This window comes from Lynx rufus, unplaced genomic scaffold (assembly GCF_022079265.1).
Source record: "Lynx rufus isolate CCGP_SWC_20201006 ecotype Redwood Valley unplaced genomic scaffold, mLynRuf1.p SCAF_3, whole genome shotgun sequence".
Lineage (NCBI taxonomy): Eukaryota > Metazoa > Chordata > Mammalia > Carnivora > Felidae > Lynx > Lynx rufus.
In genome coordinates, this window is record NW_025814845.1 from 70,598,557 (window position 1) to 70,622,046 (window position 23,490).

General features: G+C 36.7%; 1 protein-coding gene and 1 pseudogene across 1 annotated transcript in view; both read right to left on the reverse strand.

Moving 5' to 3' along the window:
• The window catches only part of FAM13A (family with sequence similarity 13 member A), a 333,262-nt gene that overhangs the window by 300,901 nt on the left and 8,871 nt on the right, over positions 1–23,490 (reverse strand). Inside the window, exon 2 of the mRNA XM_047091509.1 lies at positions 188–377. Within this exon, the coding sequence (XP_046947465.1) occupies positions 188–377 (190 nt within the window). The remainder of the gene's footprint in view (positions 1–187; positions 378–23,490) is intronic.
• On the reverse strand, positions 480–22,730 carry LOC124520395 (60S ribosomal protein L4-like; annotated as a pseudogene).

Here is a 23,490-nt window from a genome sequence, read left to right on the forward strand (position 1 = left end):
TCAAAATTATATTAAGCAGTAATAATGCTCTTAATGTCCTTTTTTAAGGGAAAAGATGTATTACATAATTTGTATCCTAATTAAGGTGTTTTATGGACTATTCTAATACAGTGTGAAGTAGTTCACACAAAAACATTCTTTTTGTATGCGAGAACTGTAAAAACACCAGAATTAAAACATAACTTACCATGTTTCGTCAAATACTCCACTATATTCCCCACTATTGCTGGAATGCCGTTCTCAGTGAGTCCCTGCTGCTGAAGGTCTTGGAGACTGACTCCAAATAGCTTTTTATACGTGGAACTTCTCTGCTCATTTAGTGGCACCGCCACTATCTTTTTCATGTCTTCTTTTAGCCGAACCGCTGCTTTACTTTGCTTAAAAGACCGTAAGAAAAAAGAGCAGTCAGTCATATTTACCACAGGAGGTTGCATGGTGACAGGGGAAACACCTGAATTGAAACAGAAGTGTCTGGAGACCTATAGTAGGGGTCTTTCCTTATTGTTACTTCGACTCCAATCAGAACTACTAACATCTCTCACATGTTGCTCTGTGTTATGAATGGCACATACTGATAGAAAGGTTAAAAGGAATGAAAAATAACGAGAACTCTAAAGCCACAACTTAACTGTAGCTAAGGTAGGGAGCAATACACCGCAGTATCTAAGACAGATTATTACAGTAACCAAGGGGTGGGACTCAGAAGTACCTGGCCAACAGGAAAATAAAACATTTATGAGATTACTGAAACTCCATGCAGATCCCAGAATAAGATTTCTAAAGATTAAAACGTATCTAGATGCCATTTTAAGGTAACTTTAATTTGGAGCCTTAGGAAAAAACGTTTAGGTAGAGTGAACATTCCTCTGATTTAATTATTCTGTGAATATACCTAATCAGCATTTTTTGACACATAAAATCAGTCCAATTCTCATTGAAGTTCAAAATATTCTATCTATGAAACAGCAACATTTCAGGGAGTCACAAACATTTTCAACAAGACTATACATAAGTAAAAAAATGCAGCTTATGTTTAATTCAAGTTATCACCACAATGAAAAATCCATATAAATTTGTTTCTTCCTTTTAATAGAAATTTGTACTACAAGGGAATGTTATATTAAACCATATTAAAATTTGTCTTTTATAACCGAGGGATTTTCTTTTTAAAGCATATGTACTATATAAATGTTAAGTATCTATGAGTCTAAACACTGAAAATCTGGAACAATGCAAACGATTTTCAGATTGGGGGAAACTTTCACTCTTTGAGAATGAATGTGGCAACCAACCAAAGTGTAAATATTGTAAGTGCAAGCTCATTAGTATCTCAAAGAAGAAACCTTACCTCTAGTTTAGAATTGAGGAAACAAAGATCAGAGTTAAGTAATCTGGCACAAGTCACAGGTGGTAAGAGAGTGTCATCCTCCTCTAAGACCATGTTCCTCTCCTTACAGTAGATTTATATTAATGTCCTAGTGTAGTTCGTATGAAATTACAGTAACATACTATGATAAATCCTATATACTGTATGACCCAAATAATGACACAAAGTTAATTCTACAATCTTGATTTTGAGTAGGGTCCCTGTATCCTCAATTTGAATCTATAACCTACAGAATCAAACCAACTTCCATGGAGATATATGCATCTTTTTTTTAAAAAGTATTTATTTAAATCCAAGTTAGTTATTTTACAGGGTAGTATTGGTTTCAGGAGTAGAACCCAGTGATTCATCACCTGCATATGATACCCAGTGCTCATACCAACAAGTGCCCTCCTTAATGTCCATCCCCCACGTAGGCCATCCCCCACCCAACACTTCTTCAGCAATCCTCAGTTTGTTCTCTGTATTTAGGAGTCTCTTATGGGGGCAGCTGGGTGGCTCCGTTGGTTAAGTGTCTGACTTTGGCTCAGGTCATGATCTCGGGTTCATGAGTTCAAGAACCACATCAGGTCTGTGCTGACAGCTCAGAGCCTGTAGCCTGCTTTGGATTCTCTCACTCAAAAATAAACATTAAAAAAATTATTAAAAAGTCTCTTATGGATTGCCTCTCTCTCTCTGTTTTCATCTTATTTTCCCTTCCCTTCCCCTATGTTCGTCTATTTCTTAAATTCTATATATGAATGAAATCATAGGATGTTTGTCTTTCTCTGACTTATTTCACTTAGCAGAACACACTCCAGTTCCATCCACATTGTTGCAGATGGCAAGATTTCATTCTATTCGATTGCCAAGTAGTATTCCACTGTGTATTTATACCACATCTTTTGTATCCATTCGTCAGCCGATAGATATCTGGGATCTTTCTGTAATTTGGCTATTGCTGACAGTGCTGCTATAAACGTTCATATTTGAAAGCCAGATTTTTTCTAGTGAAAATTCTGCATATGTAAAGTTACAATAGAGACTTAGTATCTATTAATATAGATAGCTAGCTACTATAGAGTAGTAGTATGGGCAATTATTATAATCTCTGTTACCAAGGAAATTATGAATTTATTAATTAAGCTAAATTTGTAACAGCTAGTAATTTTTTGTGTGTGTGGGTTTAAAAACCTATCAATCTCCTTCAACTGAACATAGGAGAAATTTCAGTCATCCAGGTATAGCTGGTGAGCAAGAAGCCAAAAAAGTAACCAGTATTTAATGAAAACTTTGAAAATACTCTCAATATGTAGCATTAAAAATAGCTGACAATATAAGGTTAAATCGTACACATTTTATCTTACTTTTGTTTTGTCTTCTTACAGAGACAATATAGCTTAGTGTTTATTTTATTTTTTTAATATGAAATTTATTTTCAAATTGGTTTCCAACAACACCCAGTGCTCATCCCAACAGGTGCCCTCTTCAATGCCCATCACCCACTTTCCCCTCTCTCCCACCCGCCCCCCCCCCCCCCCCCCCCCCCCCGTCAACCCTCAGTTTATTCTCAGTTTTTTAAGAGTCTCTTATGGTTTGGCTCTCTCCCTTTTTTTTTTTTCTTCCCCTCCCCCATGGTCTTCTGTTAAGTTTCTCAGGATCCACCTAAGAGTGAAAACATATGGTATCTGTCTTTCTCTGTATGACTTATTTCACTTAGCATAACACAGCTTAGTGTTTTAAAGCATGAACTGTGAACCAGGCTTCTTATTTCAAGTCCCATTCTTCTCTAATTAGCTGTGAACCTTAGACAAGCCACTCAACTTATGTGTGCCTATCTCCTGATCTATGAAATGGTGACACAAAGAGTTCCTATCTCATAGGAATATAGGACACTTAAATGAATTCATATACATAAAGGAATGAGAAGAGTATGTGGAACACTCATTAACTAGGGATTATTATAAATCATCACAACCACCATCATCATCATCATTCTTCTTCCAGGACATTATTATGATTTCTTCTTTTAAAAAATGGAGATACACTCGATTATTTCTATACTCAATGTGTGTCTAAAGTTTGCTGTTTAAGAAGGCATCATGGTCAGCTCATGCTTGGTTGGTAGTCTGATGATCTAATCATTCTCTCTATATTTCTCATCTCCTAAAATATGTAAGAATGACTTTTGAATGATAAAGATAAAATAATTTTGTATAGAGGCACCTGGGTGGCTCAGTCGATTAAGCATCCAACTCTTGATTTCAGCTCAGGTCATGATGTCACGGTTCATGAGTTCGAGCCTCATGTTGGGCTCTGCACTGACAGCATGGAGCCTGCTTGGGATTCTCTCTCTCCCTTTCCCTCCACTCCTCCCCAGCTCACACACACCCTCAAGATAAATAAACTTAAAATAATTTTGTATATATACAAAATTATTTTAAGTTTATTTATGTATAAGAATTCCTTAAGTTTTTATTAGACAGTCAAGACTTCCTTAGAAATCCTGTCTATGTTTAACACCTTGGATTAGTGCTCTTTCTGCTAACAACCCCTGCTCTTCATTCTGTCCTTTAGTTGGAACTACAGACCGTATGTTGGGTTTCCTGTTAATAGTGTAGATAAGCAATCTTGGCATTATAGATGAGAGAGTTTTCAAGTAAGAGACAGGCAACTGACCTCACAGACTGTGAAGTGACTTCAAACGAAGCTACCTGTTAACTCAATATAGAGCCATACCACATAGAAAGTTATATGTAATCATAATAAAGGAACCTCTGATTCTTGTTTTTATTTGATAATATAATTCAGGTTAAAGTTTAAAAAATAGTTTAAAAACAAACCCACAATGAAACAAAGCAGCTGCATTTCCTAAGTCATCAGAATCAATTCCTCAGCGATCAAAAATACATACTATAAAGTCTTGCTCATCTAGCCTAGTTGGTGAAGAAAACAGCTAGTAGGAAGCAATAAATAGTTTAGGCTGAAACTACTATACTACTTCAGTAGTTTATACCTAAAGTGTTAAAAAATATACAACAGCTTGTAACAAATATAATTACCCCTTCTGGTAAGTAAGAAATATTCAGTAGTCCCTTAGTCATGGAAAAATAAAATAACTGTAGAAATAAAGTCATTTATGATTAATTCTATTTAAACTGAAATTATTTTTTACTCCTAGACAATAATATATCATTATCTCTTTATAAATGTCAATATCTATGGAATTTCAGCTTTTGAAATGCACATCTTTCTTGATTTAATACAAGCTAAAAACTGTAATTACTAATTGAGTCAAACTTAACTGTTTAAACTTTGGTTTGTGTATATTCCTATTCATCACTTGAGTCTGGAAACCGGACCACATGGGGTGTGTTTATGTACATATGTAAAAGTAAATACATTCCTACATTTAAAAGGACAGGGAACTTTGAGATTTTACTGCTGGAATACTCCTTACGGGTCATTTAGTACATATACCATCACCTTAGGAATAAAGAAACCAGAACCCAAAAACCCGTGGTGCACTCCATGGAGAAGGGCTGAAACTAGAGCCCATTTCTCTTCAATTTTATACCAATATGCATTTTTTATAATTAAGAGTTGGTGATCTAGTTTTTATCCCCCCCCCCTTTTTTTCTTTTTACTAAAAAGTAATTTAGATAGCCAACAAAATGAACATGCTGTGACTATAGCAATATTTGTTAGTTTGGGGTCACCTAGTCTCCACTTCCCCCTTTTTCTGTAGTAACATATCCTGTCTTTTGGGGAATGACTACAGCCTTATGAGTAACTCTGTAGGGACTGCCACCGAAAAGGAACACCTTACCCTGTTCTTTAGCAAGAACTGGACTCAGGCTCCCTACCAGGTCAATTAGACTTTTTTCTCTTGCAGGACACTGAGGCCTGAGTGGACTGTCACAAGCACAGAAAAAGGCTGGAGCTAATTGGTTCCAGCTGCAGTGCTCTCACAAGATGTTAATTAACCATGAGATTAACTCTTGCCACCTGCATTGTTGGAGCTGCTGTGGTCCTTGAACTGCTCTGACACTCTGTTTCAGCTGTTCCCTCCATGTGGTGACTTTCTAGTAAAGTTTCTTTGTGCTTAAGGTAGCCAGAATCCATTTCTGTTCACGCATGTGCATGTGTGTGCGTGCGCGCTCACACTCACTCACACACACACACACACACACCCCTCCAACTGATAAAAGTATTTTGGAAAAAAAAAATAAAAGAATAATTGGAGCATATAGAAAACCAGGATTTTAGAAAAGAGAAAATCAGAAGGAGAATGATGGCTAATTTATATGGAGTGAGTTTTTGGACTGTATCAGTTATGGCTTCAGATACTTCAGAGAGCTTCATTCATTAAACCCTAGTAAAGAAACACCAGAAAAGAAGAGCCTTCTGTGTTCCCCATTTCAGAGGCACAGAAGATCTAAGTAGTGTGCTCTAGGTCACATCAAGGATGTGGTGTAGCCAAGAGTCACGCTAAGGCAATCCGAGTCCTGAGGACAGATGCTTAATTCTGCCTCCACACAGGAAGTAGTGAGAACAAAAAGCACATGCTGGACAGTCCACTGCCCTTGTTAGAAATGAGAAAATTCTTCTTCCTGTGAAATAGGAACATAGGATTATTTACAAGTTTCTTGGTCACCCTAAAATAAAGTCAGAGATACTCAAAAACAACATCAATATTTCTATTAGGCCTGAAAAAAGAATAGTTTCATCAATCCCATAAATGCACTGAGTTTCAGAAGCCTTGAGTTTTATAATAGCTAACATTTATTGGGTGCTGATTTTATGGCAGCTCTGTCGTACTTTAAAATTAACATCTCTAAATCTTGACTGTATCAGTAGGCATGTTTACTATCCCCATTGGGACAAGTCAATTAAGGCACAAAGAAAAAGGAACTTGTGTAAGTTTACAGAACTAGTAAGTGTTAGAGAATGTAACCCCCAGGTCCTCTGGCTCTAGCGTTTGAGCTCTTAACTATGACACGGTAGTTTATTTCCAGAACCTTTAACATCAGTGGTTCTTTTTTTTTTTTTTTTTTTTTTTTTAAATTTTTTTTTTTCAACGTTTATTTATTTTTGGGACAGAGAGAGACAGAGCACGAACGGGCGAGGGGCAGAGAGAGAGGGGGACACAGAATCAGAAACAGGCTCCAGGCTCTGAGCCATCAGCCCAGAGCCCGACGCGGGGCTCGAACTCACGGACCGCGAGATCGTGACCTGGCTGAAGTCGGACGCTTAACCGACTGCGCCACCCAGGCGCCCCTAACATCAGTGGTTCTATATGAGCCCCAAAGGGACAACACTACATGAAGCTCTTTGTTGGCAGAGCTTAATATAAAAATCAATTTGAGACTACTGAAGTCAATGGCTTGTAATTCTTTAAGGCAATCCTCCAAGAACTTAAGTACCAGGATTTTAAGGTACTTTGAAGAACAGTCAGATTACATCGCTGGTTAAATTCAGAACTGTGGGCTTAAAACTCTCTGGGGCTAGGACTAATAAATCTAACCATGTATGTGGACAGTAGAAAGCCACTCCACCACCAAATAAAAGGAGTGCAAGGAAAGCACAAGATAAACCTGAAATCTCTTGTTCCAGAAAGCAAAAAAATGGTCAAGGATGAATGGGATGTATCAAAAAGACCTGTGGGCTAGATTAAACAGGCTTCTATGGGCCAAATCTGAAACAGGTGGAACCCCAGGACTAACAACTATAAGTGCTAATAATATACTGTGGAAATAAAAAATGAGATTTAGGAGGAAAGAGTTTTTTTTTTTTTTTTTAAGTATAGGTGCTCCATGCAGAAAATGCTGCATCCAAATGTAGGAAGAGTAACAGTAACAGAATCATAAAATCACCAACTTCCCTAACTCATTTAACAAATGACCCTATTGAGGATTATCAATGGACACTAAAATGTCAAGTGAAAAGCTGTTGGATAACAGGATCTTCACAGCATCAAAGATGACATAGTATTTGCTAGAGAAAAAAAGTCCCTTACACTTGATACCTGAGTATATTCACCTTAACTCAAAAAATCAAATTTATCATCATTTATCCTAAGACATGACATTACATGCTCTTGATTTAATGTAATGCAGTGCAGAATATATCATTTATAAAGTAATCTTGCCAAAAATGTTTAAACTGATGAAAATCTAGCTTCTAAATCTAACTTACAGTTTACAGGAAATACAAGAGCCAAAAGAATAAGTGAAAGAGACCATGAGAAAACAATGCACACAAATCCAGAATGAGGAACATTCTAACAGACAACTGGACTCTTCAAAATATCAATGACATGGGGGAAAGACAGATTCTAGAGTTAAAAGGAACTAAAATACACAAACTTCAAATGTAATATATGAATCTTAATTGGTTCTTGGTTTAAAAAAAAACAAACAAAACCCTCATTTCTTTGAGACAATTGGGGAAATCTAACCATGTGTTGTATACTAGATGGAATTTTTAGAAGTGTTTTTAAGTAGCATAACATTGTGTAAGATCTAATTTATTTCACCTGTAGTGTGTTCCTTATTCTTATGAGGTGCATGCTGAAGTTGGGGTATAGTATCAGGTCTTCAAATACTTTAAAATTGAATACGAAGTGCATGCATACATGTATATCTATGTATATATGTATATATGCTATGTATATACACACAAAGACATAGAATGGACACAAATAGAGTAGAATGTTAATTTTTCAATTTAAGTATACAATATATGAAATGTTCATTTACTATCCTTTCAACTTTTATGAATACTTTAAAATAAAAAGTGGGAAAAATAGGGACATCTCAAAGAGACTGCCTACTAACAAGGAGAAACACCATTTCGACAGCACAATTAGGAGAGAAAGGAACATATCTCTTCAAATTCCAATTAAAAAATTAACAACATTGTGAGATTATACTTATATAGAGACATAGACAAACAATTTGGATAGGGTTGGATCACTGAGAAAGCACTCCATCTGAAATTAGGGTACCTAGGTTTGAAAACTTGTTTTGCCACTGACTTATGTTTCTCAACAGGAATGCCAGCCTCTGGTCAAATGTGCAGCTTTGGAGAGGGGCAAAGGCAACAATAAGAAGGATGACCCATGGTCTCTGTCCAGCCATAACAGCAGAGTCAACTTAGGGGTCACTGGGAGGACAGTACTGCAGCCAAATCATCACATTCAGCCTATTGACTATATAAAATTTTTCATCTACACCAACACTGGGTCTTCATGTTTTAAAATTTTTCCACCTAAACCAAGATTGGGTCCTCATCTATTAAATGCAGTAACACCTCCTAAAGTGTTAGGAGAGTTTAATAAGGTAACAAATGTTAAAGTACCTATCACACAACCAGAAAAGAGTCAATGATGAAAAATGTTAAGAATTTCTTTGGGTAGGGGCGCCTGGGTGGCTCAGTTGGTTAAGCGTCTGACTTTAGCTCAGGTCATGATCTCATACCCTGTGAGTTCGAGCCCCGCATCGGGCTCTGTGCTGACAACTCAGAGCCTGGAGCCTACTTCAGATTCTATGTCTCCCTCTCTCTCTGCCCCTCCCCTGGCTCGTGCTCTGTCTCTGTCTCAAAAATAAATAAAAACATTAAAAAAAATTTCGTTGGGTAACCAATTCTTTGAGAAGACATTACGGCAGAGTTTGTAGTTGCTTACTAATAGGTAATTTTTCTCCTCTTCCCCATTCATAGAACTCTAATTTTGTTTGATAGGGTGGGGAACAACGCACCCAGTTAAAATATACCACCTTGCAGCATTATTCTTATAGATATGGATAGTCATATATGTAAGTTTAACCAATGAGATATAAAAGGAAGTTGTTAGGACCACCAGAAAAAACTTCTTAAAAGGAAGGACAGCTCATGCTGATCCCCATATCCCTTGTTCTCTGCTTAGATGACAGATATAGTGCCTGGTATCCATCTTGTGACTATGTAGCCACCCAGAAAGTAGAAGCTAAACTCTAAGGATGGTAAAATAGAAAAAAAGAGAGACTTGCATTCTGATGACATTATGGAGTCCACTCAGAATACCTATCTATGAATTTATTTATTTATTTTCATGATACGGGGAGGGGGGAATCCCATCTCAAATAATGCTATCAGAATTTCAACATTTATTCAACGTATTGTTAAGTCAAGGAAATAAGCAACATTCTGTAAATCAATTTTTCCAAATCTAGGTCATTAATTTTAAAAGTCAAAGCACTTTTGGGGTATCTTATTACACAACATGTTGTAGCATCTAGCAGTATCTACATTCTCTGTAGATCTAAACAAGGATTCTTAAGCTAGAATCCATGGATAATGAATCCAACAAAGTACATGAAACATTCTATTTTTAGAAAGCATAAAGATAGCACAAATGAATAGAAAGATAATCTGTGCTTATGGATTGGAAGAATATTGTTAAAATGTCCATACTACCTAAAGCAATCTACAGATTCAACACAATCTCTATCGAAATTCCAATAGCATTTTCCACAGAAATAGAATAATTCTAAAATTTGTATGCAACCACAGAAGACCCAAATAGCCAAAGCAATCTTGAGGAAGAACAGAACTGGGGGCAGCACACTTCTTAATTTCAAACTGCATTATAAAGTTATAGTAATCAAAATAATGTGGTATGGGCAGTAAAAACATATAGATCTAACAGAATACAGACTCCAGAAATAAATCCACACATATTTGGTGAATTAATTTACAACAAAGGAGTCAAAAATGTACAATGGAAAAAGGACAGTCTCTTCAATAAGTGATATTGGAAAAACTGGACAGCCACATACAAAAGAATAAAACTATACTACTATTTTATATAATACACAAAAATTAACTCAAAATGGAGCAAAGACTTGAACATAACACCTGAAACCATAAAACTCCTAGAAGAAAACACAGGCAGTAAGTTCCTTGAAATCACTCTTAGCTTTAATTTCTTTGGATTTGAAAAGCAAAAATAAGTGGGACTACATCAAATTAAAAAGTTTCTACACAGCAAAGAAAACCATTAACAAAATAAAAAGACAACCTAATGAGAGAAAATATTTGCAAATCATATCTGAAAATAGGTTAATATGTATAAAGAATTCACACAACTGAAGAGCAAAACAAAAAATCTGATTAAAAAAATGGGCAGAAGATCTGAATCGACATTTTTCCAAAGATGACAAATGGATGGCCAACAGGTACATGAAAAGATGCTCAACCTCACTAATCAGAGAAATACAAATCAAAACCACATTGAGATATCACATCACATCTGTTAGAATGGCTATTTTAAGAGATATGTTAGAATGGCTATAAAATGAGATAACAAGTGCTAGCAAAAGTGTGGTGAAGAAGTAACCCTTGTTTGCTCCTAGTAGGAATTTAAATAGGTGCAGCCACTATGGAAAACAGTATGGAAGTTCCTCAGAAAATTTAAAAAAGAACTACCATGTGAACCTGCAATTCTACTTCTGGGTATTTATCTGAAGAAGACAAAAACACTAATTCAATAAGATATGTGCACCTCCATGTTCATTGAAGCATTATTTGCAATAGCCAAGTCATGGAAACAATCTAAGTGTCCATCAAAGAATGAACGGATAAAAAAGGTGGTACACACACACATGGAATATTATTTAGCCTTAGGGATGAACGAGATCTTTCCATCTTTGACAATACTTATGGACCTTGAGAACATTACAGTAAATAAAATAAACCAGACAGAGAAAGACAAATACCGCATGATCTCACTTTTATATGGAACCTTAACCAACAACTCATGAGCTCATAAATACAGAGAACAGATTGGCGGTTGCTAGATGTGAAGGGAGATCAAACGGTACAAATCCAGCTATAAAAATAATTAAGTCATGGGGATGTGAAGTACACCACGGTGGCTGCAATTAATAATGCTGTACTGCACATTTGAAAGTTGCTAAGAGAGTTTATCTTAGAAGTTCTCACCACAAAAGAAAAATTTTATAACTATGTATGATGACAGATGCAAACTAGACTTAGTGTAGCAGTCACCTGGAAAGTTACGTAAATATTGAATCATTCCATTGTATACCTGAAACTAAAGTGTCCTATATCAACTATACCTCACTTAAAAAAGAAAATCTTCATGTCAAAGGAGGTCTCTCATGGGAGAAATTAAGACTCAAAAATATTTAACATTTATAGAAAGGTAAGGCTTAATCCAGAAAAGTTTTTTTTAACTGATTATGAAAATAAACCTACTTAAAAGTATCTTGTATCATCTTGTGTCTCACAAATAAGTTCAACTAAAGCCTACAACTTAGGCAAAAAAGATTAAAAAGATAAGTCCTTATATTATCTAAGGATTATATTATACTATATTACATTACCGAAATGTTCAAAAAAGGATTTAAAAAAACCCAATAAAAATCTTGTGAATTTTATCACTTCTGAAACCACACAGACTAAGAAAAGGATGAAGAAAAGTAACAGAAGACAGAAAACCTGTAAACTTCAATTTGTATGTAAGTGCTGCTGAAGGGGAAGGTGGGGCAGGAAGTTTACTGCAGACATCACACCAGTACTGTGAGGAGGCTGGAGAGGTCCAGTGGGGATGCAGCAGTGAAAGGTCTTTAAAATCTCTTACAGTTTTTGTTTTAAACATATAGTACACTTTAAGAGGGAGATGAATAGAACTCAATTGCTTAAAGAGGAAAGAAGGTGCAGAAAGTGCTACGGTAGCTACAAGGACATCAAAGGGGCAGATACCAAGAAGCACAGAAAAATACACTATCTATAGTGAATGCATTCCCTTGGAGAGCAAGTTTATGAAGAAAAGACAGCAGAGCCTTCCTAATGCAGGTTGGTTTATGAGAGGCAAAGGAGAGATGGGCAAACAGAAGCCATGTTTAAGAAAACAGTCCTTTTGGCAGCAATAGAAAGAGTCCCAGGGCTGTGTAACTTGAAAAGCTGCCTTAGCCCTGATCACTACACCCCACAGGAGCCTCTTGCTACTGATATCACAAAAATCCATCTCATTGAAATATGAGTAAGAAAAAAGGAACATTACCAGCAACTATACAGAGACAGTACTTGAAAAAAAGTATAAAAAAGCATGACTTTCCTAAAATAACTCATCAGAAAAACCTTGCCAAGAAGCAGATGGAAATTGTAACCTAACAAACAGAACAAAATAGAATAAGGAAATGACACTAAAAGACAAGCAATAATAACATATAAATTTGATTTTATCAAAATTAACGACTTAAAAAGACAACCCACAGAATAGGAAGAAATACTTGCAAATCTTGTATGTGATAAGGAATTAATATCCAGACTATGTGAATTATTTCTAGCACTCAGCAGTCAAAAAACCAAACAATCCATTTCATAAATTGGGAAAAAAGCTGTATAGATATTTCTTAAAGACAATATACAGACGGTCAATAAGCACATGAAAAGATATTCAATATAATTAGGAAAATGTCAATCAAAACCACACTGATCACAAGCAGTAACCTCTGGCCATAGCAACTTCTTTCAAATAGGACTACTGAGATGAGGGAAACAAAAGCAAAAATAAACTATTAGGACTTCATCAAAATAAAAAGCTTCTGCTCCCAACAAACAAGAGTCCAGGGCTGGAAGGCTTCCCAGGGGAATTGTACCAAACATTTAAAGAATTAATATCTATTCTTTTGAAGCTGTTCTTTTGAAATGGAAGGAAAACTTCCAAACTCATTCTATGAGGCCAGCATTACCTTGATTCCAAAACCAAAACCCAATTAAAAAGGAGAATTACAGATCAGTTTCCCTGATGAACATGGATAAAAAAATTCTCAGTAAGATATTAGCAAATCGAATCCAACATACATTAAAAGAATTATTCATCACGATCAAATGGGATTTATCCCTGGGCTGCAGGGCTGGTTCAATATCCACAAATCAATGTGATACATCACATTATTAAAAGAAAAAATAAAAACATGATCCTCTCAATAAGTGCAGAAAAAGCATTTGACAAAATACAACATCTTGTCTTGATAAAAACCCTTAAGAAAGTAGGGATAGAAGGGACAAACCTCAATATCATAAAGGCCATATATCAAAGACCCACAGCTAATATTATCCTCAATGGGGAAAAACTGAGCACTTTCCCCCAAAAGTCAGGAACACGACAGGGATGTCCACTCTCACCACTGTTCAACATAGTATTGGAAGCCTTAACCTCAGCAATCAAACAAGAAGAAATAAAAGGCATCAACAAGGAAGAAGTCAAACTTTCATTCTTCACAGACAACATGATACTTCATGTGGAAAACTCACCAGCTAGAACTGATACATGAATTCAGCAAAGTTGCAGGATACAAAATCAACTTACAGAAATCTGTGGCATTTCTATACAATAATGAAGCAACAGAAAGAGAAATTAAGTAATCAATCCCATTTACAATTGCACCAAAAACCCTAAATACCTAGGAATAAGTCATAGAAAGTTTAGAAAAGAAATTGAAGAAGACACAAAAAAATGGAAAAACATTCCATGCTCATGGATTGGAAGAACAAGTATTGTTAAAATGTCGGTATTAACCCAAAGCACTCTACAGATTCAATACAATCCCTCCAAGTAACAGCAGCATTCTTCACAGAGCCAGAACAAATAATTCTAAAAGTTGTATGGAACCAGAAAAGACCCTGAATAGCCAAAGGAATGTTGAAAAAGAAAACCAAAGCTGGAGGCATCACAATTCTGGACGTCAAGCTATAGTACAAAGCTGTAATTATCAAGACAATATGGTACTGGCACAGAAACAGACATGTAGATCATTGGAACAGAATAGAGGAACCAGATATGGAACCACAAATGTATGGCCAACTAATCTTCGACAAAGCAGGAGAGAATAGCCAATGGAAAAAAGTCTTCTCAGCAAATGGTGCTGAGAGAACTGGAAAACAACATGCAGAAGAACAAACCTGGCCCACTTTCTTACACCACACACAAAAATAAAGTCAAAATGGATGAAAGACCTAAATGTAAGACAGGAAGCCATCAAAATCCTAGAGGAGAAAACAGGCAACAACCACTTTGACCTTGGCTGTAGCAACTTATTACCTGACATGGGACCTCATCAAGATAAAAACCTTCTGCAAAGTGAAGGAAACAATGAGCAAAAGTAAAAGGCAACTGAAGGGGAGAAGATATTTGCAAATAACATATTGGATAAAGTGTTAGCATCCAAAATCTACAAAGAACGTATCAAACTCAACACCCAAAAAATACACAATCCAGTGAAGAAATGGGAAAAGACATGAACACTTTTCCAAAGAAGACATTCAGATGGCTAATAAACACATGAAAAGATGCTCAACATCACTCATTACCAGGGAAATACATATCAAAACCACAATGATGTAACACCTCACACTATTCAGAATGTAAACAGTAAAATTAACAACTCAGGAGACAACAGATGTTGGCAAGGATGTGGAGAAAGGGCAACCCTTATGTTCTGCTGGTGGGAATGCAATCTGGTGCAGCCACTCTGGAGATCAGTATGGAGGTTCCTCAAAAAATTAAAAAATAGATCTACCCTATGTCCCAGCAATTGCACCACTAGGTATTTATCTAAAGGATGCAGAAATGCTGATTTAAAGGGGCACATGCACCCCTGTGTTTATAGCAGCACTCTTGGCAACAGCCAAAGTATGGAAAGAGCCCAATGTCCATCTACAGATGAATGGCTAACGATGTGGTATGTATAAACAATGGAATATTGCTCAGTGATCAAAAAATGAAATCTTGCCATTTTCAACAACATGGATAGAGCTAGAGAGTATAATGCTAATAAGTCAGAAAGACATACCATATGATTACACTTGTATGTCAAATTTAAGAAACAAAATAAATGAGCAAAGGGAAAAAAAGAGAGGGAGAAAAACCAAGAAACAGACTCTTAACTATAGAGAACAAACTGATGGTTACCAGAGGGGAGGTGTGGAGGGGTGTTAACTAGGTGATGGGGATTAAGGAGTGCACTTGTGAGGAGCACCAAGTAGTATATGGAAGTGATGAATTACTATATTGTACACCTGAAACTAATATTACACCGTATGTTAACTAGAATTTAAATAAAAACTTTAAAAAGAAAGATGCAATGTTAAAAAAAAATAAAAACATCCTTCAAAAAATATATCAGGATCATTCAGCAATTTAACAAAAATAAAACAAACCCACAGTGAGATGTTGCTTCACATCCATTAAGATGGCTATTATTAAAAAACAAAAAACAAAAACAAAAACAAAAAAAAAACCCAAAGGGGTGCCTGAGTGGCTCAATCGGTTGAGTGTTGTATTCTTGATTTAGGCTCAGGTTATGAGCCTAGGATTGTGGGATCTCGCTCTTAAATAAAAATCAAACAAAACAAAAAAAAACAAAAAAAACTCAGAACAAGTGCTGACTAGGATGTAGAAAAATTGGAACCTTTTTTCATCACTGTTGGCAATGTAAAAATTGTATAGGACTATGAAAAACAGTGGGTTCCTCAAAAAAGTTAAATATAAAACTTCCATGTGATTCAGCAATTTCACTTCTGGGACTATTCCTTAAAGGCAACGACTCAGATACATGTACCCCTATGTTCACAGCAGCATCACTAATAATAGCCAAAAAGTAAAAATAATACAAATGTCCATCAACAGATGAATAAACAAAATGTGGGATGTATACACACAATGGAATATTACTCAGCTTTATAAAGGAATGAAATTCTGACACATGCTATAACACTGATGAAGTCTGAAGACATTACCAAAGTTAAATAAAACAGACACAAAAGGACAAAAAGTATGTTTTTACTTATGAGATACCTAGAATAGGCAGATTCACAGAAATAGGAAGTAGAAGAATGGTTACCAGGGGCTGAGGGGGGAGGGAATGGGCGATTATTTAATGGGTAACAAGTTTATGTTGGAGATTATGCAAAGTTCTGAAAGTGGATATGTTGTTAAGGAGAGTTAAGGATTGTTACACAACATTATGAATGTACTACTGCCACTGAATTGACATCAAAAAATGGTTAAAATGGTAAATTTTATGTTATGGACATTTTACCACAATTAAAATAAAAGTTAATGAATTTATTACAATAATGAAAAGATACCACAAAGCAGAAATGCAAAAATGTAGGGAAGAGATAATCAGTCCAAGGAGAAATGTGATATGGAAACTGGCAGAATCATAAAGGGAAGAAAAAATATTTCAGAAATGAAGACTAAATTATAAAGAGCACAACAAAGGGGAACAGAAACCATTAATGGCCCAGTAAGGGATATAGAGGACATAAATGAGAAAAGTAGATATAATGAAACATTAAGAAATGAATGACAAGGATTTAAAAGATAACTACAGAAAATCAGTTTAATGAGCTCCAATATATGTGTTATTAGAGTCTTCAAAGAAGAAAACCAAATAATGGAGAATATTTAAAGAAATAATTTGGAGGGGTGCCTGGGTGGCTCAGTTGGTTAAGTGCCCAACTTTGGTTCAGGTCATGCTCTCACAGTTCAGGAGTTTGAACCCCACATAGGGCAGAGCCTGCTTCGGATTCTGTCTCCCTCCCTCTCTCCCTGTCTGTCTCTCTCTCTCTGCCCCTTGCCTGCTAGTGCTCTTTCTCTCTCAAAATTAAATAAACATTAAAAAAAGTAGTAATTGATAAAAACTTTGTTTCAATTGAAGCCTTGAATCCACAAATTGAAAAGGCACACCTTAGACCCAGAACATTCCACATGAAGATGTATTCTAGGGAAATTACTAGAATAACAATAAAGAGTCCTTTGGGCAGCCAAGTAAAAATGTCATAATAAGGAAAGAAAATAAGAGTGGCCTCAAACTAACAGACTGCCGTATTTAACATCAGAAGACAGTGGAATAAGACCTAAAAAATATTTAAGGAAAGACCACATGCGCCAAATTTAATAACCAGCTGTCCTTCAACTACAAAAGCTATAGTTTGAATATACAAAGGCTAAGAAAATATTATACACTTGAACCTTACTTGAGAAAACCATCCAAGGACAAATTTTAACCAATTAATAAAGGACTGGGAAGACTTTGATGAAGTGACAAGCAAATAAATTTTTAAAAAGAAAAAAATTTTAAATTTAAAAATTAATAATTTAAAAAATATAACCATGTTATATGAGGAAGGAATGAAGAACCTGGTATAATTACCCTCAAATGGGAAAATTTGAGGTCAAAACATTTCTAGATTTTAAAAGAGCTGCCATGTAGTTCAGAGGACAAAACTAGAAAGTGATAACTTAAACCAGTTATCTGGAGACAGGTTTTAAGACAAAAAGAAGAAATGATAGTCCCTTCTAAAGACAGAACAGATTTTCTCAGGAGGTGGTGAAGATCCTAACAATCAAAGATAGGCAAAAACAATGTGATGCTATTTGTCATCCATTTTACTAATGCAAATTTCTTTGAAAAGAGAAAATATTGGTAAGAAGCAGTGGATAATAAACTGGTTAAAATATCTGGAGGGCAATTTGGCAATGTTGAAGAAAAACTGGGACCTCCTTCCAGCCTGTCCTCCCTCTAGCCTGGTCTCCAAACACAGGGGAGTGGCAAGTAACAGTGAGCAAGACTCCTATCTTAGACAAATGGGACCTCTAGATATTCACAGTATATTGTTACTTGGGAGAAAAAAGAATTCTATGAAACTAATGTCAAGTCTAATCTGTTTTTATAACTATAGGTTCATAGAAAAATGAACCTATAGGACATAAGCACACATAGTACGTGTTTATTTCTGTTACAGAATCTTATTTTTTTTTACTTACTTCTATTTCCTAAATTTTATACACTAGACATGTATTTATACCAGGAAAAATGAAGGTTATCATAAAAAGTTAAATTCTCTATATAAAATGAAGTCAAGACCCACTGCTGACTTCCAGTGATAAAATACAGGGATCTATCTGCAAATAATCTCCCAAACAAAACAATACGAAGGTAAACAAAATTGCCAGAACAGTCATTTTAGGGATCTAGAAACTGACCAAAGGCAAACAAACAAATTGAGAGACACTTATTGTGAAAAACTGGTGAAATTTAGTAAAGAATAATGGGAGTTTGTGGCACTCTTGCCTGGGCCTACACCCTACTCCTCCTACCCCTCTGGTGGGGTTGCCACAACAGTAATGAAACCATCAGCTTTGGTGCTGGCTGAATTGATCTGAAGGACAGGACAAAACCCTTCACTCCCAGTAATATATCTGATAAAGGACTTGTACTGATAATATATAAAAACTCTCTTACAACTCAAGAAGAACAACCCAATAAAGAATGGGCAAAGACATGGATATTTAACCAAAGAAGACATACAAATGGGTAATATGTATATGAAAAATGTCTAGCATTATTAGTCATTAAGAAACAGCATCACAAATTCACTAGAATGACTAGGAAAATAAAAAGATAACAATACCATATGCTGGCAAGGATGTGGAGAAACTAGGATTCTCATATAGACAATGAGAATGTAAAATGGTGCAATCATTTTGGAAAAATTTTGGCAATTTCTTAAAACATTAAACATAAATTTAGAATATGATCCAGCAATTCCACTCCTAGGTCCCTGAGAGAAATAAAATACATTGTCACACAAAGACTTGTGTACAAATGTTCATAGCAGCATTATTCATAATAGTTGGAAATAACCCAAATGTCTATGAACCAATGAATAAGTGAACAAAATGTGATATGCAATAGAGTATTATTTGGCACTTAAAAAGGAATAAAATACTGATGCTTGCTACAACATGGATGAGCCTCAAGAATATTATGCTAAGTGGAGTGTCTGGGTGGCTCAGTCAGTTGAGTGTCCAACTTTGGCTCAGGTCATGATCTTGTGGTTCATGAATTCCAGCCCTGCACGGGGCTTGCTGCTGTCAGTACAGAGCCTGCTTCAGATCCTCTGTCCACCTCTATCACTCCCCAGCTTGCGCTCTCTCAAAAATAACATTAGAAAAAAAAGAATATTATGTTAAGTGAAATAAGCCAGTCACAGAACATATATTGTATGATTCCATTGATATGAAATGTCCAGTAAAGGTAAATGTACAGAAATATTTAGTTAACATTCAGAAAATAGTAAATTAGTAGTTGTCTGAGGTTTGGGTGGGGGCAGAGGGGCAGAGGAAGGGAGGACAGATTGTGGGAATGGAACTAATTGTAAATGGGCACAAGGGATCTTACTGAGGTGACAGAATGTTTCAGAACTAGGTTGTGGTGCTACTCACACAATTGGTAAATTTGCTGAAAATTATTATATTGTATATTGTCTTTTTTTATTAAAAAATTTTTTAATGTTTATTTTTGAGAGAGAGACAGAGCGTCAAAAGGGGAGGAGCAGAGAGATAGGGAGACACAGAATCAGAAGCAGGCTCCAGATTCCCAGCCACCAGCCCAGAGCCTGATGCAGGGCTTGAACTCAAACTGCAAGATCATGACCTGAGCCGAAGTCAGATGCTTAACCAATTGAACCACCCAGGCATCCTTGTATATTTTCAATAAGTATACTTTATGGTATGTAAATCACACTTCAAAAATGCTGTTAAAAACATAGAAAACAAAGTGCTTAATAACTTTTTGCCAAAATAAGTCTGTGTATCAGTAGAAAGGATATACTGACGTCAAAATGCTTTTCCACATTCTTCATTTTATTTTTTTAATAATTTTATTTTTATTTATTTTTAAAAGTTTATTTTTTTAATATGAAATTTATTGTCAAATTGGTTTCCATACAACACCCAGTGCTCATCCCAACAAGTGCCCTCTTCAATGCCCATCACCCACTTTCCCCTCCCTCCCACCCCCCATCAACCCTCAGTTTATTCTCAGTTTTTAAGAGTCTCTTATGATTTGCCTCCTTCCCTTTTTTTTCCCCCCTTACCCTCCCCCATGGTCTTCTGTAAAGTTTCTCAGGATCCACATAAGAGTGAAAACATATGGTATCTGTCTTTCTCTGTATGACTTATTTCACTTAGCATAACACTCTCCAGTTCCATCCACGTTGCTACAAAAGGCCATATTTCATTCTTTCTCATTGCCAAGTAGGATAAATGTCTTTATCCATTTGTCAGTTGATGGACATTTAGGCTCTTTCCATAATTTGGCTATTGTTGAAAGTGCTGCTATAAACATTGGGGTTCAAGTGTCCCTATGCATCAGCACTCCTGTATCCCTTGGATAAATTCCTAACAGTGCTATTGCTGGGTCATAGGGTAGATCTATTTTTAATTTTTTGAGGAACTTCCAAACTGTTTTCCAGAGCGGCTGCACCAGTTTGCATCCCCATCAACAGTGCAAGAGTGTTCCCATTTCTCCACATCCTCACCAGTATCTATAGTCTCCTGATTTGTTCATTTCAGCCACTCTGACTGGCGTGAGGTGATAGCTCAGTGTGGTTTTGATTTGTATTTCCCTGATGAAGAGTGACGTTGAGCATCTTTTCATGTGCATGTTGGCCATCTGGATGTCTTCTTTAGAGAAGTGTCTATTCATGTCTTCTGCCCATTTCTTCACTGGATTATTTGTTTTTCAGGTGTGGAGTTTGTGAGCTCTTTATAGATTTTGGATACTAGCCCTTTGTGTGTCCAATATGCCATTTGCGAATATCTTTTCCCATTCCGTTGGTTGCCTTTTCGTTTTGTTGATTGTTTCCTTTGCAGTGCAGAAGTTTTTTATCTTCATGAGGTCCCAATAGTTCATTTTTGCTTTTAATTCCCTTGCCTTTAGAGATGTGTCAAGTAAAAAATTGCTGCGGCTAAGGTCAGAGAGGTTTTTTCCTGATTTCTCCTCTAGGGTTTTTATGGTTTCCTGTCTCACATTCAGGTCCTTTATCCATTTTGAGTTTATTTTTGTGAATGGTGTAAGAAAGTGGTCTAGTTTCATTCTTCTGTATGTTGCTGTCCAATTCTCCCTGCACCATTTGTTAAAGAGACAGTCTTTTTTCCATTGGATATTCTTTCCTGCTTTGTCAAAGATTAGTTGGCCATACTTTTGTGGGTCCAATCTGGAGTCTCTATTCTATTTCATTGGTCTATGTGTCTGCTTTTGTGCCAATACCATGCTGTCTTGATGATTACAGCTTTGTAATAGAGGCTAAAGTCTGGGATTGTGATGCCTCCCGCTTTGGTCTTCTTCAATATTACTTTGGCTATTCGGGGTCTTTTGTGGTTCCATACAAATTTTGCCTGGAACACCCTTCTCCTCAGATTTGGCTTCTAAGGCTGCTGCGGCCTTATCCATCTGGAGTTTGTAATTCTTGGCCTGGTGAAGAATGGTGTTCCAGTGCATGGTCTTTGCATATGGGTTCACCTTCAACACGATTCTCAGGTTTTTCAGTGGATTCTTCTTGAAGACTCTGCGATGCATCTTCTTGCGTGGTGCTCGGAGGGTTCTCTGGATCTCAGGGCTCTTCAAGATTCTGCTAAGGTCTGTATTAAGCATCTTACGCATGGGAAGGTTGTAGTTACTCTTGAGGAAGGCAGCCTTATGCCATGTGCCATAGAAACCATCCAACTTGCGGAAAGAACTTTCAGTCCAGATGCAGAAACGTCCCACATGCCCCCCAGGATTAAGTTTCAAATGTTCAGTTTGCTTACATTAAGCAAAGTAATTCTGGGGATGTTTCTGAAGGCCTTGATGATACCATTGTCCTCATTATAGATGATGCAGGGTCCCCTACGCTGGATACAACAACGGTTTCTCATTTTGCCCTTGCCAGCTTTCATTCACTGAGAGGCATAGACCTTTTTGATATCATTCCAGGCTTTACGTTTCTTAAGAAGCAAAATGGCTCCTTGGTCTTCTTGTAGCCTTCAACTTTATCTTCAACCACCAAAGGAAGTTCTAGAACCTTCTCAATACGATGACCTTTAGACATGACCAGTGCTGGTAAGGCTGAGGCAGCCAGGGCAGAGCAGATGGCATATTGCTTCTGTGTTGTCTTCACTCTGTGGTGCCAATGGCTCTAGGTTTTGGTTGGTGCGAACATGCGGCCCCCCTGACACATATTTCCAAAAGCACCCTGGCCAGAATGGTGAGTCCCACCACCTCGAACTCTAGGAATTCGAGCCATGGCTCTGCCAGTACCCCAAGACTCAGCACTGGTTTGATGACCTGCTATTCACTGACAGCATATGGCTGTTGTTTTTGCACAAGCTGGTGTGAACAAAGTTCACGATATCTGGCTGAATGGGAGCCTTGAATACAGCAGGCAGAGTAACATTTTTGCCAGATGACTCCCCCTTTTTGGAGTACACGGATATCAATGGATGAGCACACGCCATTGCGGAGAGAGAAGAGGGCCACACTCCTCGACATTTTTCATTTTAATAGCACACATTATCGCTCTTCAGTAATTCTAGACAAAATAGGTAAATTCTGCAACGGGTCACTTTTAAGTAATTACTGCTTCTATACCAATATATAAAAAAATCTGAAAGCACAGAATCATTGTGGTGCTTAGAATCCCTTGGTTATCTGGGGACACTTGTCTGGCTCAGTCTGTGAAGCATGCAACTCTTGATCACAGGGTGGTGAGTTCAAGCCCTGCATGCGTGGAGCTTACTTAAAAAAATAAATATATTTGGGGCGCCTGGGTGGCGCAGTCGGTTAAGCGTCCGACTTCAGCCAGGTCACGATCTCGCGGTCCGGGAGTTCGAGCCCCGCGTCGGGCTCTGGGCTGATGGCTCAGAGCCTGGAGCCTGTTTCCGATTCTGTGTCTCCCTCTCTCTCTGCCCCTCCCCCATTCATGCTCTGTCTCTCTCTGTCCCAAAAATAAAAAAAAATAAAAAAATGTTAAAAAAAAATAATAAAATAAATATATTAAAAATAGAAAAGAATTCCTTGGTTATTTGGAGAAAGAGGGGACAGTTCTTAACGTCACTAATATTAAACCTTTTGTTCATCACTGTTGTCAGTCTTAGCATAGCCAAGGAGGATTTAAACAGAAGAGAAGGGTCTTGCAGGAGATTGCTGTGAGTCTAATTTGAAAAATGCTCTTGCAAAGGCTATTCCTGCCATTGTTTCTCAACAAGTTTAGTGAAATGTAAA